Source organism: Felis catus, chromosome E3 (assembly GCF_018350175.1).
Source record: "Felis catus isolate Fca126 chromosome E3, F.catus_Fca126_mat1.0, whole genome shotgun sequence".
Classification (NCBI taxonomy): domain Eukaryota; kingdom Metazoa; phylum Chordata; class Mammalia; order Carnivora; family Felidae; genus Felis; species Felis catus.
This window is the reverse complement of record NC_058383.1, coordinates 39,476,300-39,495,489: the sequence shown is the minus strand read 5'-3', so window position 1 is coordinate 39,495,489 and position 19,190 is coordinate 39,476,300. Positions and strand designations below refer to the sequence as shown.

Sequence of the window (19,190 nt, the reverse complement as noted above, 5' to 3'; positions counted from 1 at the left end):
TTGGGCGGAGGCTGGGAACCCAGGCTGAGGCCACTGGAGAGGGGAGAAGGAGCGGCAAGCACTAGGCCCAAGCTGAGCCTGCCTCTGTCCCCATGGGGAACTGCCTGGGCTGGTTAAGCCTCAGCCCGGGGAACCAGGTATGTGCAGGGGGCTGGGCAGGCTGGGAAGGGGCAAGGGCAGGCTGAGGGGGAGCCTGCAGCTCAGCTGTCTTCCTGTATCCGAGGCTGGGGAAGCGCTCGGTGGTAAAGTGTGGACTTGGCATCTCACAGCCCTGCCCTAAGAGGACCAGGGAACCTCGCCTGGGTCTCATTCCTCTTTAGAACTTGGTTCCCTGATCTGCACCCTGGGGTTGTTCCAGATAAAGTGTACTCAGAGCCACAACAAAGCATAAATGGTTTTCTGTTGTCATTCTTGTCTGGTTGGGGGAAGGGGTACTCCTGCTGGGGACGGCTAGATGCTAGGGGAGAAGGACAGAGGGAGGGGAGGGCTGGGGCAGAGATCACAGGGGCCAGCTCCTGGGAACAGCTTCTGTGAGCACTGGTCACCAGCCAGAGGTCAGAGGCCAAAGGCCTCAGTACATTTAATCTCTGCCTGGGATGACCAGGGGCACAAGTGAGAGGCCCAGGCTAAGAGAGGAGTGTGGGGGGTAATGTTTAATGGACGTGCCCAGCACAGGTCCACACAGTCTCCTTGGGAGGGCCAGGGCGCTGCCCAGTCACTAGCCTCCAGAATATAGGGAAGGGCTGCTGCCTTGTCACTTTCAAACTCCTCTTTCTGTCTCCTGGACCATCCTGGGACTCTGTTGGGCCAGGGCAGCTCTGGGTGCAGGAGGGACACAGGGACACCGGGGTGTGTGTGTGTGTGTGTGTGTGTGTGTGTGTGTAGCGGGGGAAACTTCCTGAGGATGGTGGGCAGAGCTGTGGCTCTTGTTCTTACCCTCTGGCCGCTGTGTGCGGTTCCTCACCCTGAAGACCCTTTCTCCACTCCTCCCCCGACCTCCACAGTCCGCCTTGGTGCCACGCATACAGTAGGTGCTCAATAAATGCCCCTGGAACAGGAGGCAAAGGCGCTGGCGCCAGGGAGGCTGCCCAGAGTCGGGGCAAGACCGAGGGGGGCGTCCCTAGGCCCCGCAGCCTCCGCCGGGATTGGCGGGGTGCCGAGGCAGGGCCGTGGCCGGGGCGGGGGCGGCCGAACGGAGGAGGCGGGGAAGGGGCGGGCGCGGGGGCGGCGCCGCAGCCGGAGCCGGAGCCGGAGTCCGAGTCGACGAGAGCCGAGCGAGAGCAGCCGAGGGCGCCGCCGGGTCCCCAGCGCCGTCGCTGCCGCCTCCGCGCCGCCCCCCGCGCCCCTGCCTGCCCGCGGCAGGCGTCAGCGCCGTGGCCGGCCCGCGGCCGGCCGGTGGGCAGCCGGCGTCATGGCCTCACCGGAGCCGCTGCGGCCGCGCCTGTGCCGCCTGGTCCGCGGCGAGCACGGCTACGGCTTCCACCTGCACGGCGAGAAGGGCCGCCGCGGGCAGTTCATCCGGCGCGTGGAGCCCGGCTCCCCGGCCGAGGCGGCCGCGCTGCGCGCCGGAGACAGGCTGGTCGAGGTCAACGGCGTCAACGTGGAGGGCGAGACGCATCACCAGGTGGGTGCCCGCGCCCCGCCCCCGGCCCGCTGCCCCGCTGGGCCCCCTCCCCGAGCTGGCGGGGGGAAGGGGGGGGGCGTCAACGACCGCCGCTCTCGGCATTGCCTGCCCCCAGGCCTCGGCGCCCTGCCCGGGGGCCCGAGGGGGTCGCACAAGGCCCTGCGTGGACTCTGGCTAGGAGGTGGGGGAAGTGGCCACGGAGGCCGCCGGCCTCCTTCCTCGCCTCTGCCCCTCAGGCAGCTCGGTCCTGCACCGCGGAGGGGGCATCCTGGCAGGGAGGGGCCTGCACTGCGGCTCCTCGCCCTCGGCCCTGACACTTAAGTCTTGTTAGGGCCTCAGTGTGCAATGAATGGAGGCGTCCGTCACCTTGGGGGGCGTCTCCGTGCAACTGGGGGCCCTGAGTGTTTTTCTGTGAGTATCAACACGTGCGTGTGTACACAGCTGGGTATGTGTGTGTACAGGTCCCTCTGGGGGTCACCCATGTGTGTGCACATCTGTCTGGGTGTACAGAAGGGTGTCACAATAAGGGCACACCTGTATGTGCTTGTATCAGCGAGTGTGTATGTGTGTGTGTGTGTATGTGTGCACGTGCGCACGTGTGGACTGTGTGTGTGAATATACGGGTCTGTACCCCTAGGTGTATATGTGTGGACAGATCTGCATGCTGGGATGTGTGTGTGTGAGCTGGGCTCTGCGTGCTGGACAGTGTATGTGTGAATATATAGGCCTGGGTGTGTGTGTGTGTGTGTGTGTGTGTGTGTGTGTGTGTGCGTGTGTGTGTGTCCAAGCCTGTGTGTCCACCTGCCTGGATATGTGTAGTTATCGTGTATGTCCTGGCTGATGGTGCCTCGTTGGAGGCTGCCCAGCCCTGCGGGGGCCACTGCCCCGGCCCTCTGCCTCCTGCATCTAGAGATGAGGGCCAGAGGGAAGGCAGGGTCTCTCCTCTGCAAGTTCTGCTTCCTGGGGACGATCTATCCCCCCCTTGCCAGGGAGTCACCTGGCTTGAGTCCAGCCTCCCTCCACCCCTTCTGCTCAGGGTTCTCTGTGTCCTCCCCAGCACCTGTGAGTCTGTGACCTGTCTGCGTGGCTAGCCCTGGGGCCTAGAGATTAGTAAATGGCTTCTTGGCTGGACCGGCAGCTGAACTGCTGTGTCTACCCCTGGGGCCCTTGTCTGTCCATCCGTCTGCCTCCGTTCTGTCTTTAACTCAGAGTGTGAGCTGGATAAAGCAGTTTGCTGAAGGAGGGTGGGGGTGTGGGCCAGAGGTCTTGGCTGGACGGAACAAGGGAGGGGCTGGCAGAGCTGGTATCTGGCCTCAGTTTTACAGTCCCTGCCGCCCTTGCCCCAAGGGCACCTGCTTCTCTCAGGCCTCTGGGGGTCCATCTAAGTTTACACGCAGGCCCATGCTGTCCCAGGAGGGAAGAGAGGCAGTTACGGTTCCCATTCTACAGATGAGGACACTGATGCTTGAGGACATTGTGTGTCTTGTCTAGGTCCCACAGGCAGGAAGTGGCAGGGTGCTGGGGTCCTCCTGTCGCTCTCACTGAGAGAGCAGGATCAGAGGGGGGCCGGGGGGAAGATGGGCCTGGTTCACACCCTCCTATCTGTTGATGACTTCTGAGCAGCTGACGGGACCCTCTCTGCCCTCCCCCAAGACTTGGGGTGGGGGTGGGGGTTTTGTCCTTCCCACCCCAATGCCCAGTGGTCACTGCTCTGTCTCCCTGCAGGGCACACCCTGGCACGCATGCCCCATGGTCACCCACATGATGTAGACGCTTTGCGGGCACCCACATAGACGCACAGGTGGCCATAGCGTCACAGTTGTCCCACAGGTGGCCTCCGCCTGCTGGGTCTGAACCCTGTTTACCAGGTTGCGTGTGGGTACCCGAGCGAGGGCCTTGCCGCAGGAATCCAGGCCTTCCCCTCTCTGCAGGTCCAGCAGGAAAAGGTCCGTGGCCATGGTTCCGAGGCAAATGAGGGCTCATAGGCAGGGGTTTACTTACTTATTATTTTCAAGTTTATTTATTTTGAGACAGAGGGAGCCAGCGAGCACGAGTGGGGGAGGGGCAGAGAGGGAGAGAGAATCCCAAGCAGGATCTGCGCTGTTGGCATGAGCCCGTTGAGGGGCTCAAACTCACACAAACCGTGAGATCATGACTCCAGCCGAAACCGAGAGTCGGATGCTTCACCGACTGAGCCACCCAGGCACCCCAAGGCCGCAGTTTAGACGTCCGTGGTCCACTACCGAAAAGAGCAGCAGTGGGCAGAGACCCCCCCCCCAGCCCAGACTGGCACCTAGGGAGACCCCTTGTTCCCTCAAACCCAGACTGAGAGGCAAACCCTGAGGCAGATGGATGCATGCCTGCACACACGTGCACACACACATGCACGCATGCAACGTGCGCACGCGCGCACACACACTGAAACCCTGAAGCTCAGCCACGCACCACCTTCCAGACCAGCTGCCTCATCCAGCTTCCCGGCCCTTCTCGGACAGGACCCTGGGCCGAGGCGAGTCCCTGCAGTGATCCTGTAGTCCCTGCAGCCTGTGTCGGGCGTCCTGGGTAAAGAGGGAGGGAGCTGCCTGAGCCCCCGGGGGTGGAGGGCGGAGCCGGCGGGCCTCTCGGTCCAGCCGCCCACCGCTGGCAGGCCAGCCGCCTGCCCGTGATCCTGGGCCAGCCCTGGGTGGTGCCACCGTCCATGTGCTGCCCAGAGTGCTGACCGCTGACCTGCTCCCCGCCAACCTGCCCGCCCCAGGTGGTGCAGAGGATCAAGGCTGTGGAAACGCAGACGCGGCTGCTGGTGGTGGACAAGGAGACGGACGAGGAGCTCCGCAGGCGGCAGCTGACCTGCACTGAGGAGATGGCCCACCGAGGGCTTCCGCCCATCCACGACCCCTGGGAGCCAAAGCCGGACTGGGCACGTGCCGGCAGCCTCGGCTCCGAGGCTGGCCAGAAGGTATGGCAGGTTCCGCCGTCTCCGCCCCTTAACGGCAGGCGGTCTCCCCCTCCGCTCACCTCCAGAAGTCTCTGTCTCCATCCCTTCTTCTCCCTTTCCGGGGCCTTGGCGACTACCCTCTAGGCTACGTGGGGCCACTCTTTCTGCCCTCAGCCTGTGTTCTAAGCCAGGTGGGGTCAGGGCAGCCTGGCCCTGGTCCCTGGCCCCCCATCGCCAACCCTCTTCCCCAGGATGCCCATCAGAGCTACCTGGCCTAGGAAAGGTCACTCTGTCGAGCCTGGCCGAGGGGCCCGGGGGCCTGGGAGGAGAGGTCCCCCAGGAGGGGGCGTCCCTAGCTCTGTGCTGGCCTCAGGTGTCTGTCTGTCTGAGGAGCCTGCTTGTGCTGGGAAGGCCCTGGGAGGGAGGGGCTGGTCCTTCCCCATGGGCGGTGCATGGTTGGGGACAGCTGAGGTTACTCTAAGCTGAGTCTTCAGCTTGGGGTCTACAGCGGTTGGGGTGCTTCTCCTTTCCTGCCTCCACTCCAGGGTGGAAGAGCTGGAATTAACGTGCATGTGGACCTCCTTCCGGGTGGCAGAACTTGGGGGTGGCCCCCTGGGGGAGGCCGAGAGGAAGAGCCTCATCGTGCTTACTCTGCCCTCTTGAAGCCCCAAGGTTGTTGTCCCTCATGCCCCCTTTGCCTTTTTTTTTTAAAGAAAACTCTTTTTCTCTCTCTCTCTCTTTTAATTAGAGAGAGAACACATGTGTGTGCAGGGCAGGAGCATAGAAAGAGAAGGAGAGAGAGAATCCCAAGCAGGCTCTGTGCTGTCAGCACAGTGAGACCATGACCCAAGCCAAGACCAAGAGTCCGACGCTTAATGGACTGAGCCGCCCAGGCACCCCTTTTTATGTTTGTCTGTTTGAATTTGAGAGGAGGTGGGGAGAAGAGCAGAGGGAGAGAGAGTGAGAATCTGAACACGGAGCCCAATGCGGGGCTCGATCCCACGACCCTGGGCTCATGACCCGAGCCAAAATCAAGAGTCGGATGCTCAGCTGACTGAGCCATCCAGGTGCCCCAAGGGAACTGTCTTCAAGGGATCCAATCCCAGGGGTTTCCCCAGATCCCACTTGGAGAACCAGCTGCCCTAGGTGGTGTGAGATCTGAAGTTTCTGTGCGTGCAGGGTTTCTGGGTGCGCATGCCTCCTGTGTGAGCTGGTGGTGCTGGTGACCGGACGCTACGGTGTCTGTCCTGGGGGGCAGATGGCTTTTCAGGTGGGAAGCCGGCATGCTCACAGGTCTGCGCGTGAACCCTCGGGGGTGGTCATGGCCCGAGTAGGGGGCATCAGGGTCAGGTATGTGCTTTCAAGGAGGTCCTGGGAGGGGGCGCTGGCTGGCCCGGGCCCCTGGCCTTGCAGGCCTACAGTTGGAGTAGGGCCTCCTTCGGGCATCTTACCTCCAGGAGGAAGTGCCCTTCCCCCTAGGCGTTTATCCATTGAGTTAGACACAAACGCTGAATTCGCCTTCCTGTGGAAAGATCCGCCCTCGGGCCTTATCTGGAGGGTGGGGTGTCGAGGCACCTTGTCCTTGGGTGGGACCTTCCCCCTCTGCTATTTCAGGCTCTGGGAGCTACAGGAAGCTCTAGGAGGGGGCTTCCTCTGGGTGTATTTTTAGAGGAACAAAGTGGGGCCTGAGTGGCAGGGGCTCTGTGGTGGGGGCTGGCCTGGGGACAGGGAGTCCAGAAGGTCAGGGGAGGCCCAGGGGAGAGGGTGTACCCCCACAGCCTCCCGGCCAGAGACCCGGTGTCCCATCAGTTGAGCTCAGAGTGTCAGAAGGAAGAGCCGGGCCCCGGCCGACCTGCACAGGACTAACTAGCTGTCAGGGTGCCTGGGAGGGTGATGCTTACACACGGGGCCATGCTCCGACAGGGCTCCTGTGCAATGGGGCAGGGGGACCGGGTGGGACTCATGCGGTCTGCTTAGGGCCAAGCTGGGAGTCATGATGACTCCCTTTCCTCCATGCCGGCTGTGGCGTCCACTAATGCGGCCGGCCCCTCCCGTTGGGGTGCTGCAGGGTCCTAGTCGGTGGTGGTGACTCAGCCCCGGCCAGACCGGGCTCGGGTGGCCCTGCAGCTGCAGCGCAGCTGATCCCGACCGTGACGATAGGGGACAGCCCCCAAACAGACGGGACGGCTCGCAGCACCAGGGCCGTGGAGGTGGTGACAGACCCCGGGCCCCCACCCCTGTTCTGGAAGCCCTTAGGGGCTGTGAGTAAGGGGGAGAGTCCTTCAGGGGGTGGGCCGGCATGGGACCTAGTAACTACCAGAGGGCTCTGTTCTGTCTTCCGTTCTGGCGCCGGGGTCCCCTCCCTTGCCTCCCTGTCCCCCCAGCCTCGGGTCCTGGGAGCAGGGCAGGGCCTTCCAGCAGCTTCCTTCCTTCCTTTCTTGAGACTGAAAGCTAGCCAGTAGGGGGTGCCTAGCTGGGGCCCGAGCACGGGAGGGGGAACCTAGCCACCACCCTGCTCCCCAAAGTGACTCAGTGCCCCTGTCCCCACCCCTCCCTGGGGAGCCGGGGGCCCACAGTGGGAGGTGGATAAATGGGGTGGTGGCCTGGGCTGGCCAGAGAGCTCAGGCCTCTCCAGCTGGACGCTCATTGCCTGCCACTCTGTCCTGCCTCCCATGGCCCGCTCTCGGGATGCCACAGCAGCGGCCCCAGCTCCAGGAGCCCCTCCACAGAGCCCATCCTGGGGGCTTGTGCAGGTCAGGCCGGGTGGGGGCTGGGTGGGGGCAGCGTGGACCAAGAGGACCCCGGCAACCAGCTTAGCCCATGTCCCCCAGGGTCAGGAGAGGGCACTTGGGGCCCCCTGGTGCAAGCCGGCTGGACCCAGAGCAACAATGGGGGCCCTTCTCTGCCAGGGCTGGTGAGTCACCATGTGGGGGGAGGGGGCACAGCTCAGCTCCGGGGGTATACCCCCATGCCAGCTTCTTTGTCTGGTCGCGGGCTGGGCTGTGAGACCAGGGCTTGTCCAGCTCTGGGCTGCCCGGCCAGGGGCCCGTGGGAGCCCGTGGGAGCCCGAGGGCCTGGCTGGGAGGCGGCAGGAAGTGCTTGGAGCCAGGACAGGCAGTGAGGAATTTGAGCAATGCGCTAGGGCCTGCCTGCGCCCCCTCCTGACCCACTGCTTCTCTTCTCTTCTCTTCTGGGGGCCTCTCCTTGGGCCTCTCTGCTGCCCGGTCCCCCGCGTCCCAGCCTCTCAACCGGAGGGTCCGGTGCCGGGTTTGTTGGTCCCTGGATCCAAGAGGGGAATTTAGGCAAGACTTCAGGAGAAGCCTCTTGGCTGGTGTGGTGAGCTGTGGCCGAGCCGGGTTGAGGCAGGGAGATGGCCAGGATGGTCCCAAACCCGGATGTGACTTCAGCCTGGCGTCGTGGCCCCAGATGCTCCCGCAGTCCTGCTTCCTGTTTGGGGGCCTTGAGAGACCTGCCAGGGAGGTCGCTGTGGAGGGCGTGAGAAGAGTCTGTAGCGCCAAGGGGGCTGGGCTGTCCTCGCACGCACGTGTCGCCGGGTAGCGTGTTTGTGAGCCGTGTGTGTTTAGATGTCCCGTCTCTGACCGCGTGCCTCTGCATGTGCACTTGCAAAATGTGCGTAACCCCGGCCCTGGCCCTGCTCCGGACCAGCCAGCCTCAGGGCCTCTCTGCTCTGACAGCCCGCAAGGGACGGGCACTTCCAGGTGTGTCTGGGAGAGCGGATGAGTCTGTGCGACAGGGCCCTGGAGAACTTGGGGGTCTCACGCCCATACGTTCTGCCCATGTTGCCCAGCCCAAGCCCTGGGACCAAGGAACTGTAGCCCTGTTTGAGTTCCTGGGGTCATGGGGCCAGGTAGTGGCCTGCAGTGGGGATCCGGAGGGCATGTCTGGGCAGGCTTTGGGGACCGGGGTCCCAGAGGAGGGGTGCAGGCTGGGCAGGAAGAGGGTGTTTGGGACAAGCGGGGGGCCCCGGAGCCTGGGCAGGGCACCTGCCCTGTGATAAAAGCTGTGCTCGGTCCTCCAGCCGGGCCGACTAGCAGGTTAGGGCACTCATGGTCAGGTTTGAGACTTGGAACAAGCTCACGGGCCTGGGGTCTGGAGTGGTCAGGGGGTGGCCTGGGCTGCAAGAGGCAGGTGCCCAAAGCCTGGAGACCTTCCCTGAGGGCAAGGGTAGGTGGAGGGTAACGGAGGGGCCCCCGGGAGCACCCCCACCCTGCACACGCTCACCTGCAGGCACACTCGAGTCCCGGGTGTCCTGGGCGTCCCGGGAAACCTGAGCTGCCTGCCCGCCCGCGCACTCCGGCCACCGGCCATGTTTAATTGAGCACCGTCAGCCGCTAGCCACTCGGCACTGCGGTCACTGCCCCAGGCTGTGGCTGGGTGGGGGTCCTGGGGCCCGGCCCCTGCCTGCACGGCCCCTGACCCGGAGCCCTGCTGCAGGATGCCAGAGGTAAAGCGAGGCAAGGCCCTGGGTTGTCAGAGGCAGGGTGGGGGGACTCTGGGGGCACTAGTGGCCTTCTGTGTTCTGGCTGGGAGGGTAGGAGGGCAGGTCCCACCCTTGGCCTTCTCACTTGGCTTCGGCTGCAGCCCGTGTGCCCTGTCTCTGGGCCCCGTGGGGGTGGGGGTGGCCGCAGCTTGCTCTGGAATGTGAAAGCAAACACATCGTACTGGCCTATGGAGGCCGCTGGGAGAACAGACAACGTCAGCCCGGCACTCGGGGAGGGGGTGGGGAGGGGCTGCACGGGCAGGGCCTCCAGGGACAGTGGCCCCAGGACACTGTCACGAGTGGCAGCTATCTCACCTGGCTTCTACCACCCTCACCTGTGCTCTGCGCTGCCCTTCAGCTGACTCTGTCAGCACCCCTGCAAAGCCCCTGGTCCTGAAGTTGTTTTTGGATTTGGAAATTGAGGCTTTGCTTAGGACCTGCGGCTGGAGCTCGGTCACAGGCAGCCTAAGGGGGCAGGGGGCGGGGGCAGGCACGGGTGCACTATTTGTCCCTGAGACCTGGGGCCGCTGGGTGTGGGGTTGGGGATCCCTCTGGCCCACCTCCCCTGCAGCTGCATACTGGGGCCCAGAGGCCTTGGGGGCTGGGTCGGTGGCTTCAAGGGGGGTGGGAGAGCAGTGCGGAGCCTGGTCTTTTGTGCCTGCAGGATGTCACTGGACCTCCCAGGGAGCTACGCCCTCGGCTCTGCCACCTGCGAAAGGGCCCCCAAGGCTACGGGTTCAACCTGCACAGTGACAAGTCCCGGCCCGGACAGTATATCCGCTCTGTGGACCCGGGCTCGCCTGCCGCTCACTCCGGCCTCCGCGCCCAGGACCGACTCATCGAGGTACCTGACACACACACACACACACACACACACACACACACACACACACACGTGTGTGCGTCTATGCCCCTGTCCTCTGAGTGTGTGTCTGGGCCCGCGTCCCCCACCCTGAGTGTGTCTCTGGCCCATGTCCCCTGCGTGTGTGTCTGGGCAGGGAGGTCCTTGCTGGAGGAGGGAACATGCTGGGAACCTGAGCTGGGATTCCTCTTGCTGCCACGGCTGGTGACAACGTTGATGAATATTTGATGCCACACCTGGCCAGGTGGCTCAGGGGGCCTTTGGGGGCCTGACCTCAGGCAGCGCTGACCCCCTGCTGCTGGCGGCAGGTGAACGGGCAGAATGTGGAGGGGCTGCGCCACGCGGAGGTGGTCTCCAGCATCAAGGCGCGAGAGGACGAGGCCCGGCTGCTGGTGGTGGACCCTGAGACGGACGAGCACTTCAGGCGGCTACGGGTCACACCCACCGAGGAGCATGTGGAAGGTGGGCCACTGCCTGGGGACGTGGTAGAGCGTGGGGGGCTGGGCAGCCTCTGACACACTGTCCCCACAGGTCCACTGCCATCACCCGTCACCAACGGGACCAGCCCTGCCCAGGTGAGAGGCCGGGAGTGGACAGGGTGGGCACAGGAGACCCCAGTGGGGGCCTCTGGGGACCCACAGGCTGGACAGTTTCCCCCCCGCCAGCTCGAGGTCTGCTTGTGTCGGTACGATCGTGGGGCTCACTCTTGCCCAACCCCTCGTAGCTTTGACGTCCGCCGTGGGGCCAGTCCTGGGCCAGCCACACCCCGGCTCCGTGGGGCGCCTGGCTGTGCCGGTCCCTCTGCCCACTGCTGGCTGGCGACCTGGAGTCACACTCAGTGTCTCCTTGGGAAGCAGCCCCTGGTTTCACCCCAGGTGATGCTCCTGGGGGTGATTCCTGTCCTGAGCCGGCCAGGGCCGGGCCACCTGCCCGCTCACGGCTGGCTGTCCAGTGTCCTGCCCGGGCTGGGCCTGCAGCACAGTAGAGGCTCCGTGCCTACCGCCAAGCGGAAGCATGAGTGCGGCTCTGACGTGCGTGTAGGCACGCGTGTGCGCGCGTGTGTGTGCACGGGCTCCTGGGCAGGGTCCCTGAAGCCACGCCTTGCCCTTGGTTTCCCAGCTCAATGGTGGCTCGGCGTGTTCGTCCCGAAGTGATCTGCCTGGCTTAGACAAGGACACTGAGGTAGCAAGTGCCTGCCCGTCTCCACTGCCGCGATCACACGCTGGGGGGGTCAGAGGCCTTGGGGGTGGGTGTTTGTGGAGCTGTCGGCCTAGGCAGTGGGGTCACCACCTCCAGGAAGCCCTCTTGGGCCTGCCGCCCCGGCCCCGTCGGCAGGCCTCTGGTGTGAGCTCCCTGGGTAGGGTAACCTGACTGAGGGCTCGGGTCCAGGGCTCACTCTGGCCACCTGCCCACTCTGCTTGCCCCCAGGACAGCAGCACCTGGAAACGTGACCCCTTTCAGGAGAGTGGCCTCCACCTGAGCCCCACGGCGGCTGAGGCCAAGGAGAAGGCGAGAGCCACCCGGGTCAACAAGCGGGCACCGCAGATGGACTGGAACCGGAAGCGCGAGATCTTCAGCAACTTCTGAGCCCCACCCCCCTGCCTGTTTGCCGGAGACCCGGCCTCTTCCCCGCACGGGCCCAGCCCCGAGTTCCCCAGGCCTCAGTGGACTGGAGGGGGTGCCTCCTCACCCCCTTGAAGCCGTGCTGGGCCCACCGCTATCCAGGAACCAATGTGCGCCCCGGTGCGCCCCGTCCTGCCCCCCTACCTGCTGGGTGCTGGAGAGGGGAGAGGGCCCCCCCGCCCCCCCCCGCCCCCGCCTGCCAGATGTGAGAGAGGGAGAGGGAGAGGCAGTGGCGACCGTGGCCCGGCCCTTGCTGCTCTGCCCGGGCCTGCTGACTTAAAGGAATTTTTGTTTTTGCTTTTCTTCCAAAAAAGAAAGAAAAAAAAAAAACACAGAGCTCCAGCTCCACACATGTTTCCACTTAATACCAGAGTCCCGCCCCCGCCCCCACCCCCACCCCCACCCCCTTAGGACTCGCTCTCTAAGTAATTGCAATAAAACAAACCTTTCTCTGCAAACCACGTCCTCCCCACTCCTCAACAGCAGTCCTCTGAACTGGGAGTCCCGGGCACGTTCAGGGACAGAGAGATGGAGGGGGACCGGGCTGTGAGTGTGGGGGCTCCAAGGTGAGGCTGGGAGGCCAGATGTGGCTGTAGGAGCTGCCCCTCTGCCCCCGTCCCTGCTGTGGGGGGGGTCACTAAGCCAGGCCTCCCATGTCCCCGCTGAACTGGTCTAGGGCACAGGGCCTGGGCTCCCAGGGGCCTGAGGATAGAGGCCCCATGTCCCTGAAGAGGGTGGCCTCTGGACAGGCCTCTTGTCCCTGCGCCACAGCCCTGAGGCTGGGGGAGAGCCTGCCTGCCCCCAGGAGACGCCACCCGCTCTCCCTTTCCTCCCTGCTCTGAACCCGACCGATATTGCTGTTTGCCCTGTAAGCCATAGCGCATGCGCGCCCTCGGAATAAACAGGCCTTCCGCAGACCCTTGGCCGCCTCTGTCCTTCCTGAGCCCTTGCTTGCGGGTGGGGGGCTGTGGTCTGGGCAGCGGCCCTGGGGAAACTCGTCTCAGCTGCTGGAAGCGGGGTCCCATTCCTAAGCCTCTTTCCACTGTATCCGCCAGGCGGCCAAGCCTGACCCGTCTCAGCTCCCTGTACCCACCCCCCCCTTCACTGGTGCACTCTGGGGCTCTTGTCAGCCTCCCCCCTTGCCCCTCCCCCAGCAAGTTGCCCTCAGTGCCTCCCAGGTCCTTGACACTCCCTGCGCTCCCTCTGCCCTGGTGCCACCCCTGCAGGTACACACAGGTTGGGTCTCATGCCCTGTGGCTTCCAGCCTGGGCCTATTGGTGTTACTTTGGAGGCTGGGTGGCTCTGTAAACACAGGGCAGGGCCTCCTGGCAGAGGGCTGTCAGAGCGCACAAGTTCAGGAGGGGGGGCGTGGGTCCCAGGAGGGAGGAGGCCCAGGTCTCCAGCGGGTTTTCCAGCAGCTGGCTGCAGCTGGCTCCCACGACCCATCTCCTCTGACTCCTGCACGTCCGTCACCGCCACCGCTCCCCCAACCCAGTACAGAGCCCGGATTGTCACATCCTCATTCCAGCCTCCCAGGCAGCCCAGTTCAGACACCAGAGCAGAGGCAACACAGCTCCTGCACGTGCTTCCCAGTCTGTCCCCAAACCCCTGGGGTAAAACAGCCAGACCCCCGGGGGCACCTGGGTGGCACAGTCGGTTAAGCGTCCGACTCTTGACCTCGGCTCGGGTCATGATCTTGCAGTTTGTGAGTTCAATCCCTGCATCAGGCTCTGTGCCAGCAAAGAGCCTGCTTGGGATTCTGTCTCTCCTTCTCTCTGCCTCTCCCCTGCTTGTGCTCTCTCTCAAGATAAATAAACTTTAAAAAAAAAAAAACAAAACCAAAACAAAACTCAGACCCCAACTGCAAACAACTCCCAAGCTTTATTACAAACAGGCTGGGGCTCCCCAGCAAAGGCACGCAGCGCACTACCCAGAACGGCATCCGGGGCCGAAGCACCATGGTCCTCAGAGGCCCCGCGCGGCCGGGCACAGTGTCCGGTTGAGGCAGCCCTGGCAGCGTGGGTGGACGGGCAGACAAGTCTGCTGGCCGAAGCCCACCAACAGTCCGTTGATCTCGCCCCACAGCTCCCTGTGAAGGTGGAGGGGGGCGTCAGCAAGGGCGGCTGACTGAGGGGAGCCCTGCCCGCCCCTACCCTGCCGCACCGGGGCAGCCACTCCTCCAGGGCAGCACGAGTCTTCTCCGGGGAATTGGTCGCTGTCTTGGTCCACCCGAGTCTGTTGGCAATTCTGTGCACATGCGTGTCCACCGCTGCTTGCAGACAGGACCTGCTTAGCACAGGGCACGCCTGCCGGCCCCGACGGCCCCAGTCCCTGCCCAGAGCCCCGGGCCCACCTTGGCCCTGGGCTTCCATGCAGGGCCCAGAACTGCACAGAGGGCGGGTCAGCGGCTTGAGCCACAGGGCTTGGGCCCTCCATCTGGGGCGCAGCAGTGCCTCCTGGTCTAGGCACCGGCTGTGGGCGCCAGGCCGGGTGGTCACAGCTGGGTCCAGAGGGTTGGCTCGAGGTCCCGAGCCACAGAGCTTGCACCTGCCACTGCATGGTCGGGACAGAGGGAGTGTGGCCAGGCCACCTGCAGCTGTCATCTACTTGGGCCATAGCCCCTGCTCCACCCCAGGGCTTGGCTTGGTCCACCCCAGGGCTTGGCCTGGGCACCTGCTCACGGGGGCTTCCTCTTTCCTGCCAGCGGCGGTCCCCGCCTTCTACTTCGCAAAAGAGAAAGTGAGTCTCACATCTGTTCCCTTCCCCCCGGCTACCGATAGTCTGGAAAAAGGCTCAGGCCCTCCCCAGACCCTGATGGAGGGCACCCTGGGAGCACAGGGAGAGCACACAGGCATAGGGGTCGCACTGGTGGGTTACCAACCCTCAGTTTCCTCCTCTGTAACATAGAGGTGACCATATCGCCTGTCACCCAGAGGCCTACCCTTCCCAGTTTCTCCTTACGGGTGGCCATGCCCACAGACAACCAGAAAAGGTGACATCTGACACTTCTTCCTGGTGTGTCTGCTGCTCCCCAAGTCGGGTCGCCTGGGCTGTGGGCCCTTCCCCCAGGAGACTTGCGGGACCCCTCCTGGGACTCAGGCAGCTGAGGACAGCCACTGTCAAGATAAGCTCAAGTATCTGTTGAGAGGCTGGCGGCTGCAGAAGCCTGTGGGGGTAGTGGGGAGCGGGGAGGCTCTGACCTAGCCCCCTGCCTGGCCCAGTGCCAGTCTCTGGGGCTGCCGGGTCTCCAGCCTTAACTTCACAGTCAGGGCCCTCAGCCCTGTGCTGCCCTTCCATCTGGGCGCAGTGCTCAGAAGGGTCCCCACCCCAGGGACCAGGCTTTAGTAGCCGGGGAAGCCCTGGGGAAGTTCCCACCTCCTCCCCAGCTCCTGCAGGAGCTCCAGAGGAGCCTGGGGTGGGGGCACACAGAGAAATCAAGGTCAAGCCCTGGTGTCTGGGCTGGACAGGCTACCGCTGCCTGGCCTCAGAAGCCCCAACACTCTGGGCAAAGATCTGAAATATTAGCAACACCCTAACTGGGGTCTGTCTTCATTCGGAGGGCCACCAATGTCAGGAAATGGATTCCAGGAGGGGCTTCCCCCCCCCCAGCTCCTCCTCCCTGTATCCCCAGCCCCTTTTCCTTCCCCAGGCTCCCCCTGCCTTTACCGTGCCTCCCCTGCCGGTGCCCGTTCTTGAGCCTCCTACCGGTCTTTCTCCCATCTGACGGCTTTGTGGATGCTGTTCCTTCTGCCTGGCCAGCCCCACCTCACTCCTCAGCTCTTGACTGAGTTATCACCACCTCAGGAAGTCTGCTCAGTTACCCCAGACTGGGCCAGCTCCGACAATGCCACGCATAGACCTTGAGTCCGTCCCCTGGGCCTCTCAGAGCCCAGCACACAGTAGGTGCTCAGCACATAGGATCTCCTCCCACGAGTACCCATCTACAGGCAAGGCAGGCCCAGCTCAGTGCTGGAAACATCTTTCTGACCCTTTGGGCTAAGCTGGGGGTGAGGAGACATGAGCTGGGGTTGCAGATCACAGGACGTGGAGAGCCCCGATGGCAGCTAACCCTGCCCCACCCTCCTTGTGGGTGTATGCCACTCACCGATGCCTGACACGGTGCCCCAGGCCACCGCCATGGCCAAGTGTGCCATCTTGGGTCCAACGCCTGGCAGTGCCACGAGCTCTGCCAGGGAATCTGGGATGTCCCCGCCATAGCGCTGCTGCAGGATGGCACTGGTCTGCTTGATGTACTTTACCTTGCTCTGAAAGGTGGAAGGGGCGGTCAGCCCTGGAAGTGGACAGTGGAGTCCCGAGGCAGAGCCACAGGTGCCCAGAGCTGCCTGTCACCTGCCCAAGACACCTTCAGAGGCACCTGTCTGCATCATCCTGCCAGGAGGTGAGAATGAGCCGAGGGAATGAGCCTGTCTGCTTCCCACCCGCCTGGGCCAATGACATGCGTGTGGGGTCTAGCCCAGGTCCCCTGCCCCGTCATTCTCCCAGAAACCAAGTAGGCTAAGCGGGCCGGCCATGGCTCAGCAGCACCTGGGCCTTCAGGAAGGAAGGCTGGAGCCTGGGGCTCCCCCTCCAGCCGCCAGGCCAGCTGGGTGGTTCCCATTCTGTGCCTGAGTGGAGAGGGCTATTTAAAAACCATCTGACAAAACTGCGGCCCACGCCAGTGCCAAGGGGAAGCGGCCCCACCCGCCTGGCTGCCTTCAACAGATCCGCCCACTCGCCACCCAGTGCTCCATGGCCTGCTGGGGCTCCAGAGAGGAGGGTGACGCACTCCAGGGAGGCTTGGAGTAAACAAAGGGAGAGGTGGGTAGCCTCAGGGAGGAAAGGAAGCGCCAGTCAGCTGGGTGGGGAGGTGGAGGAAGGAAGGGGTGGGCTGCAAACAGGAAAGGCCAAGGAGGGAGGCCCCACAGCCCTGGGTCCATCTGCTGGTCAGTGGGGCAGGGGCTCCAGCGGGAACTCACATCCACGTCCCCGTGGCCTGAGATGCCCCACCTGGCCTCCTGCACCCCCACGGTCTCCCCTCAGCTTCCTGACATCTTTCCCAGGCCGGTTGTACCCCAGCCTCCAGGCCGGTGGGCTCACCCTCCAGAAGCCGACGGGGTAGATGAGCGTGCCCAGCGTGCTGTCATCCGTCTGCAGGATGCTGTCCACTGTCAGGCCCCGAGCCCGCAGCCGCTGCATGGCACCCGCTGTCACCTGGTCTTTGGTTTGGCTGGAGAGCATCAGCGACAGCAGCACCTGGTACCTCCGCACCTGCTTGCACAGTGACAGGGACCAGGGGAGTGGCAGGTCCTGGGTGCTCACTGTGGGCCGGGCCCCAGCCAAACCCTGTACCACCTCCACCTGTGACCCTGGGCAACCCGTAGGGCGTCCACCTTCCACCCACCCTGGCCAACCGAGTGCATGCGGGGTCCGGCCTGGCGTTGTTCTGTTTTCTCACATGTGACGTGGGGACAACCACGGTATCTACCTCACAGGATCACTGGAAGGTTTAAGCGAACGATCGCAGCGCTTAGAATCCCACTTGGCACATGGGTGCTCGACAGCCAACGGCTGCACGTGTGCCTGTGACTGCTTCATGAGTAACACCATCTGTGTCACACGTGAGCAGATGAAGCCCAAACAACTACGTGCACCCAGGTCCCTGGCAGCAGGGCTGGGATTACAAGCGAGTTCGTCTAAGGATCAGGCTCCAGGCCATGAAGTGGAAGGAACTCTCAGCAAACACTACCGAGCTGGCCTGCTGCGCCTGGGCCTCTGCTGGCAGGAGACGGAGCAGGAAGCCCCGGGCACAGGTAGTCCTGGCCTGCTGAGCGGCCACCACGAAGCAGGTGATGCCGGCCGGCGCTCCAAGTCCTGCAGGTGAGGGCGTCAGCCACGAGCTGCCACGTGTCAGGCTGTGCCCCGCCCGAGGCCTGAGAGGAAGCAGGCGTCTCGTCCAGAAGGGCGTCCCCAGGCGGCTGGGGCCCCGGCCTACCTTTGGGGGTGCGTCGGAGTCGTAGCAGTGCTCAACCCCCAGCCAGTCCACAGGTGCGTCCTTCCCGCTCCTCATGGTGCGGATGTTCAGCAGCTGCTGCCGCCAGTCCCGGGGCTCCCAGCTTGGTACCCTGGGGCGTTTGGGGTCTTCTTCCTCCCGATCGTAGGCCACATTCAGTTTTTGTGTCTTCCGCCGATGCCTCGAAGGGCTGGGGCTCTTCCTTCCTTCTGCAAATAGTGCCATTCCGAGCCTTCAGCAGGGGCCACAGGTGAGGGTGGGGTGTGGGCGGTGCCCTACCTGCTACTCACCCAGCATCATTCACTCCACAACCATCTACCGCAGCGGGGGTGCTCTGGCCTCTGCAGGCCACACTTTGACGACTCAGCCCTCCTTACGCCACTGCCTTCCTGACCAAGTCTGCGTTAGCACAGGGGGACTCTACCAACAGCCTCTGCCATGGTGCCCCCCCTCCCCCAATCTAGTTTCCACACTGCGCTAGAGAGAAATTTCTGACCCAAAAACAGATTGCATCACTTCTGTTTAAGTCTCCTTATTGCTTTTTCCTTGTACTCGCGGCGAACTCCAAACTCCACCTTAGCATCACAGCTCCTGCCTAGCGGCCATCGTCACAGACTTCTCCTTGCCCCAGTGCTTCCGCCAGGCTTGTATCACAGTGGAGCTCCCTGTCTCCTGTCTGGACTACCCCTAAGTTCACTGGGTGCCTATGAGAACCCCCCTCTGGCCGCCCTGCAGGGCACGTTGCAGGGACCTGTGGGTCTTGCTCACCCCGCAGTTCCTAGGTCCTTAATGCCTTCGAGGATAAACCTAGCGAAGACCACGCCCCCCGGGAGGCACCCGCTAGCCAGCCGGGAAAGAGGACTTCCGGCTGCACGTGCCCGCGGCACCTGGTCTCTCTGAGAGGGAAGCAGCTCTGAGGATAAGGCTGGTCGGCCCACAGCTAGCTTGGCACAAGTGGAATATCTCGGGGCAGGCTTCCAGTTCAGGACGATGATGGGGGAGGTGGGAGCGCCCGGACCCAGTCCCTGGGGACCCCTGCCCCTGTGTCCTAGGAACAGGGAGCAGGGTGGGAGCCAGGGCCGCACGTGGGAGCGACCCCGAATCCCAGCCCCCAGTCCCCAGCCCCTTGCAGGCCCCTTCCCCCGTTTTCCTCCCCAGGCTCCGATCCGGGCGCGGCACTACCTGCAGCCGCCTCTCCCCTCCAGAGCGGCGCGGCCTTCTCCCCACCCCCCCGCGGCCCGGCCCCCGGGCCCCGGCTGCGGCTCCGGGTCACCATCCTCACGCCCGTCGCGTTCATGCTTGAGTCCTGCGGACTACACTTCCCGGCGGCCCCCGTGACCACGTTACGTGACGCTCGCCCCCGCATTTCCGCCACAGAGCGGCCCGGAACTACGACTCCCAGCAAGCTCGGCGGCCGCCTTCGGCCCCCGCCCGCCGCCGGAAGTGCAGGTCGAGCTTCCGGCGGCGGCCCGTTTTGGGGCGGGGGGCGGTTGCCGGGGGTGCGCTCCCTTCTCCGCGCCAGGGAGCCTGGCGCGCGGCGGGCGCGGCGTGGGGTGAGTGGCTCGCGGCGTCCCGACCGCAGGCGCCGTCCCGGCCCGCGGTGTGGCCCGACCCCCATGGGGCAGGGGGAGGCGG

The 19,190-nt window shown here is 64.2% G+C and overlaps 3 protein-coding genes across 14 annotated transcripts in view; 2 read left to right on the top strand and 1 right to left on the bottom strand.

Moving 5' to 3' along the window:
- The first annotated feature begins 1,259 nt into the window (after positions 1 to 1,259).
- SLC9A3R2 (SLC9A3 regulator 2) lies at positions 1,260 to 12,462 on the top strand. 7 transcript variants are annotated; one of them, XM_023247109.2, is made up of 7 exons: positions 1,260 to 1,624; positions 4,380 to 4,580; positions 9,725 to 9,904; positions 10,231 to 10,384; positions 10,454 to 10,497; positions 11,042 to 11,107; positions 11,351 to 12,462. In XM_023247109.2, exons 1-7 carry the CDS (start codon positions 1,412 to 1,414, stop codon positions 11,507 to 11,509), a joined length of 1,017 nt encoding a protein of 338 aa, XP_023102877.1. In that variant the 5' UTR covers positions 1,260 to 1,411; the 3' UTR covers positions 11,510 to 12,462. The 7 variants fall into 7 exon arrangements, with proteins under 7 accessions (XP_023102877.1, XP_023102878.1, XP_023102879.1 ...); XM_023247110.2 differs by having other exon boundaries at positions 1,261 to 1,624; positions 11,042 to 11,104; XM_019821187.3 differs by lacking the exon at positions 1,260 to 1,624 and adding an exon at positions 1,725 to 2,035.
- Positions 12,463 to 13,380: 918 nt separating this feature from the next.
- NTHL1 (nth like DNA glycosylase 1) lies at positions 13,381 to 19,188 on the bottom strand. 3 transcript variants are annotated; one of them, XM_023247055.2, is made up of 6 exons: positions 18,738 to 19,188; positions 17,538 to 17,764; positions 16,643 to 16,813; positions 15,651 to 15,810; positions 13,709 to 13,831; positions 13,381 to 13,634 (listed from the first exon to the last, which is right to left on the bottom strand). In XM_023247055.2, exons 1-6 carry the CDS (start codon positions 19,171 to 19,173, stop codon positions 13,396 to 13,398), a joined length of 1,356 nt encoding a protein of 451 aa, XP_023102823.2. In that variant the 5' UTR covers positions 19,174 to 19,188; the 3' UTR covers positions 13,381 to 13,395. The 3 variants fall into 3 exon arrangements, with proteins under 3 accessions (XP_023102823.2, XP_023102824.2, XP_006942522.3); XM_006942460.5 differs by having other exon boundaries at positions 13,408 to 13,634; positions 13,709 to 13,814; XM_023247056.2 differs by lacking the exon at positions 13,709 to 13,831.
- Positions 18,982 to 19,190, top strand: part of TSC2 (TSC complex subunit 2) — a 35,307-nt gene continuing 35,098 nt past the window's right edge. For all 4 annotated transcript variants that reach the window (XM_045047554.1, XM_045047558.1, XM_045047557.1 and 1 more), the window contains exon 1: positions 18,982 to 19,108. The gene's annotated coding sequence lies outside the window, so the exon portion shown is untranslated. The remainder of the gene's footprint in view (positions 19,109 to 19,190) is intronic.

Bases quoted from the DNA above. Each gene is read 5' to 3' on its own strand.
- SLC9A3R2 (XM_023247109.2), top strand. From the start codon at position 1,412: ATGGCCTCACCGGAGCCGCTGCGGCCGCGCCTGTGCCGCCTGGTCCGC. The intron at 1,625-4,379 runs GTGGGTGCCCGC...TGCCCGCCCCAG, and splicing joins AGGGCGAGACGCATCACCAG to GTGGTGCAGAGGATCAAGGC. The intron at 10,385-10,453 runs GTGGGCCACTGC...CTGTCCCCACAG, and splicing joins CACCGAGGAGCATGTGGAAG to GTCCACTGCCATCACCCGTC.
- NTHL1 (XM_023247055.2), bottom strand. From the start codon at position 19,173: ATGGGGGTCGGGCCACACCGCGGGCCGGGACGGCGCCTGCGGTCGGGA. The intron at 17,765-18,737 runs GTAGTGCCGCGC...CACTATTTGCAG, and splicing joins GAGGGGAGAGGCGGCTGCAG to AAGGAAGGAAGAGCCCCAGC. The intron at 13,832-15,650 runs GTGAGTGGCATA...TGTGCTAAGCAG, and splicing joins GGGCACCGTGTCAGGCATCG to GTCCTGTCTGCAAGCAGCGG.